The sequence below is a fragment of the Rutidosis leptorrhynchoides genome, chromosome 1 (genome assembly GCF_046630445.1).
Source record: "Rutidosis leptorrhynchoides isolate AG116_Rl617_1_P2 chromosome 1, CSIRO_AGI_Rlap_v1, whole genome shotgun sequence".
Lineage (NCBI taxonomy): Eukaryota > Viridiplantae > Streptophyta > Magnoliopsida > Asterales > Asteraceae > Rutidosis > Rutidosis leptorrhynchoides.
The window spans coordinates 116,228,913-116,233,766 of record NC_092333.1 but is presented as its reverse complement, the minus strand read 5'-3'; the positions used below and the strand labels follow the sequence as shown (position 1 = coordinate 116,233,766).

Here is a 4,854-nt window from a genome sequence, read left to right as displayed (position 1 = left end):
ACAATTGGCAGCTTGAATGTGTTCATATAAATGCTACAAATTAATTTTAATTATATTTCTTAATAGGAAAAAAAAGTTAAAAAAGGTAACACAGCCAAAATTCTCCAATAAAGGAAATGTCATTATTCTCATTGTCCAAAAAGAATTGGGAATTTGATTTGATGCAATGAAAGGGTTATAATTTTAAAAAATGTTCAATAAAGGTAATATTCGTTCACATGTTCATCCACATAGACGCCACTTCATCAATCAGATGAACCCTCTTCGCACCAAATGTAAATCACGGGCAATGAGAAAAGCAAAATTTCTTTTGTTGGAAAAATTTGGCTTTTGTGTTAACTTTTTGGGCTATTTGCCCTTCTTAATAGTAGGTGGTTATAAGTTCAAGTTTCATTAAGAGACAATCTGTAAACATGTGTGATCCTACACATTCTGTAGGATAAGTTGTAGGAATTGTGATAAAAAATAAAAGTGTTGAAAAAAAATTCTGCAATTGTGTATACATATTATTTTGTACGTCCATATACGCGTTAACACATTTTAGCGCGACAAATGTGGTCATTATCATAGTATTTTGTACCTATTAATGTATTTCCTGATATTGCTTGAAAGAAGGTGCTTAGAAACGAGATCTATATTGTAATGCACATCATCTTTTTAACTGTATCAAACTTACTTACCTGTAATATTCCCTATTTGCGGGTGCTGTATAAGCACAGAATGTCGCTATATATAAGTCACTATATCAGAATAAATGAGGTAACATCTTGTTTATCATGTGGAAATGGTGTTCACATAATATCATATATCAAACACCTTTTATTTGGACCAACTGGCTACAGAATATATTCTAAACATATCCATAGCAGCCTCATGAGTGACACATTATGGCTTACATTTTCCATTTTCCATTTCTTGTTTTAGATATCTAAAGTAAAAACAACAAGATTCGAACATTATTATTCTTTCTTTTCGGATGCGCGCACCTTTTTGTTATCTGATTCTAGTTCGGTAGGTGGTTTCAGGCAGTGCCTAACTAGTGTAGACATAGCTGATTCAGATCATGTATCAGCAGCCAATTGTTATTATAAATAGACACGCATAATCATAGGATTTAACCGCAGGGTGCTCTTTTGATTTGTTTAATATTAGTCATCAAGTGCATTGATTAGTGACGCAGAGTTTAACACAATGAGCTACAACACCTCTAACCGCGATTCAGGTTAGTACTATTTATGTCTTTAACTCATTAAGGTACTGTTTTTTTTAAAGATGTTTTCATGTTTGTAAAAAAAAAATGTGGCCTAAAAGTCTGTATAAATATAAATAGTGAAAACATTTTATTTTTATGTTTGTAAAATAACTTAATTCTGTATGCAACACTTGGTAGCATATTTCTAAGTCAAGATATTATTTTATCTTATTCAGAAAAACAAATAGTTTGTAGTAAAAATATCTGGGAAGGTGCAGACATATGACATAATAAGATCTGAAAACTGCAAAACAAACAACACCACAACCTAAGTATCATCAATTCATTGTCCTAAAAAAACACTATGTATAGTAAGTCAAAAAGAAGTCTTTGCATGGAGTCTCTTTCTATTGCTTTTTTTTTAATCGCTGCTTTTATTACTTGGCGGATGCCCTCGAAGATAAACTATTTAAAACTGTTGTGAAGATTTAATAATAATATTAATTATATTTTGTATTCAGGGAGTAGAACTATGAGAAGAAATGTGGAGTTTGGAAGGACTTTTGTGGTGATGCCTAAAGGAACTCACAAAGCAACTATAGTTTGGTTACATGGAATTGGTGAAAAAGGATCAAGGTGATTAACTATTTATGCATCTTTTCATTAATCCATTCTAGTAATTAACTCTGCTTTACGAAATTTTGTCTTTTGACGACGTTTTAATAAGAAATCCTTTTGAATATAAACTTTTTGAAGACAAAACATCTAAAAGTTTTGTGCCAATTAAAGTTTAAATATATGAAAAGTGCGCTATGTTTGAATCTTGACTCTCTTTCTGAGACTTAGGTGGTCCTCAAAGACCAAATATAATGATTCTGTATTATCGAATAAAATGAACTTGTGCACACACAACCATGTGTTTAGCTTCAACAGCGTCCACACCCTACTGTCCACGTCCACTTGAACCAACATGTGGCATAAAAGCTCATTGATTGATATTCTCCTTCGCCTTTTCATGATTAAAGCAAAACAATCACATTCTTATTTTTACAGAATTAGCTGCAGATAAACTTTCATATCGATCTTTTTTCTTATTTGTATCAGTTGGACTCAAATCTTGGAAACTTTTCATCTTCCACATGTAAGGAATCAAATTTCTACCTTTCTCATGCGCGCAGTTATCACATGATAAGTAACTTGAGATTTCTTTTGTATGCTTTAGATCAAGTGGATCTGCCCAAGTGCCCCAACTCGTCAAGTAACACTATTTGGGGGTTACCCTTGTACTGCATGTATGTTTATTTGCCATCTTAAGATTTGCAGTCAATGATTATGTAGTAAATGACACCTTCATAACATTATATGCATCAGGGTTTAATATGACAAGCATGTCAGAAGACGCTTGTGACGATTTGGATGGGTTGGATGCTTCCGCAGCACATGTTGCTAATCTGTTGACTAGTGAACCAGATGATGGTACGTCCCCATATATATATATATATATATATATATATATATATATATATATATATATATATATATATATATATATATATATATATATATATATATATATCTTAGCTCTGTTAAAAAACCGCTATTCATAAGAATAGCTAGATCCACATGATACAATTTTGTGCTTATGATTACTGCTCAAAAACAGAAACATATGACACCATTGGACTTTTAACACTTTATCCATATCGCTAACCTGTTTTGTTTTGTGTGTTATGCTTCAAAATACAGTTAAACTCGGTGTTGCAGGCTTCAGCATGGGTGCAGCTGTGGCTCTCTACTCTGCAACGTGTCGATCTCTTGGGCAATACGGGAACGGAAATCGGTACCCAATAAACCTTAGTGCCGCTGTGTCTCTCAGCGGTTGGCTCCCATGTTCCAGGTTAGTTTCACTTATAATGTTTGCTGAAACCTCTAAAACATGTATTAATATTTAATATTAATAGTTTCCTACCTTCACATTCATTTTTTGGGTCCCACATATAAAACTATTACGCTAAGCAAACAACTTGTCTTAGGAATTTAAGGAACAGAATTGAAGCATCACACGAAGCTGCAAGGCGCGCAGCATATCTTCCTATCTTGATTTGTCATGGTCGAGGTATATATTTGACTAATTCTTTCATAATGAACGTTGACCACTTTGACTAATAGTTTGTATATCTTTGTTGCAGTCGATGATGTGGTGGAGTACAAACTTGGTGAGAAATCTGCACAGAACATGTTCTCAGCTGGATTTCAGAACCTAACTTTTCGAGCGTATAATGGGTAATTCTTGTTTCCGAGTTTATCTTAAGGACATATGTAACTTGTATAATTTATGAATTTTTAACTTTAATTCAGGCTTGGTCATCACACAATCATAGAAGAGATTAATGATGTTTGCAGTTGGCTAAATGCGTACTTAGGAGCTTGATGAATAATAATAACATTCTCCAGTCTTGGGGTATGGAATTTTTGGGGTGAGGGTGGTGTAGATATATACTACTATCATACGAGACTACAAAGCATAAGATAATTTAGTTTGACGTATTTTAATTACATAAAATAAGATAAAGGTATCTTTGTACGCGTTTTTAAAAGTTCATTTTCGATTAAATTTGTAATCCTACATCAAGTGACAACCCCTAATCACATAAAGATTATAAGATTTATATTGTATTTCTCATGTGTTTACATCTAATTGTTTTACTGTTTACATTATATTGCTTAAGTGTCTTGATTTAAACCCATTGTATTAAATATCCAAAAGGCTAAGGGCACTGCATCAAAGGCCTACGGTCCCAAGCTTGCACAATCACATGCCCTAACTCACAAGAAACCAAGAAATATGATTTTTTTCCTATTTAAAACTAAGGACAAATAGTCTGCCAAGACTAATTAAAATGACAGTTTCTAAATTTGCTGATGCAGTTACAATCATTAATCTTAACTGAATAAAATTAATAAAACTTAAGGTTTAATGTATGAAAAGGCAAGGATTGGGTTCACTTATACTAACTTGCCAATCCTAATGTTCTTGCTAGAGGTGGCAACACATATGTGGCCTGTTCTTAAAACGGGTCGGGTCAAAACAGATATTTGTTAGTACAACTCAAATCAGATTGATATGTCAAGACTTTTTATAGTTTTTTAAAAATTATTACATGAACAATGCATAATATCAATCAAATAATGATCATTTGACCTATATTTCACATCTTAACAAAACTTACACGTAAGTCTGTCAAAAATTTAAATGAGTAGAAATTACATCATCTAGCCTTCAATGTAGACCGGTCATACGTACCCTTTGGCCAAGCAATTCATAACATTCACTGATTTAAAAGACCATGAAAATAACATATTTCTTAGGATATATTTACATCCAGTTACTAGAAAATGAAGGTGGCATATAGCAATTTATCCAACTAGTCAACAGTTTCACAAAAAGTTACCTATTTTAGTAAGTATAAATTTTTTCCCATAATTAATTGTCTGTTACAGTTGTAGTTTATCTCAAAAATAACTAAATCTAATATACCTCCTCTTTTGCCATATACATTTTCACATCCTTGGCATCGACATTCATTGCTGCACCCGATATTAGCCATGTGGCACTTGCAGTACCTTAGCGAACACTTCGACTTCATACAGTTACAACCCTT

General features: G+C 32.7%; 1 protein-coding gene across 1 annotated transcript; it reads left to right on the top strand.

Annotated features, from left to right (window-relative positions):
- The first annotated feature begins 1,132 nt into the window (after nucleotides 1-1,132).
- Nucleotides 1,133-3,837, top strand: LOC139864236 (uncharacterized). Its single transcript, XM_071852818.1, has 9 exons — nucleotides 1,133-1,222; nucleotides 1,714-1,828; nucleotides 2,297-2,333; nucleotides 2,415-2,484; nucleotides 2,564-2,668; nucleotides 2,939-3,089; nucleotides 3,226-3,308; nucleotides 3,382-3,475; nucleotides 3,551-3,837. The coding sequence occupies exons 1-9, from the start codon at nucleotides 1,192-1,194 to the stop codon at nucleotides 3,621-3,623; spliced, it is 759 nt and encodes a 252-aa protein (XP_071708919.1). The 5' UTR covers nucleotides 1,133-1,191; the 3' UTR covers nucleotides 3,624-3,837.
- The last annotated feature ends 1,017 nt before the right edge of the window (nucleotides 3,838-4,854 follow it).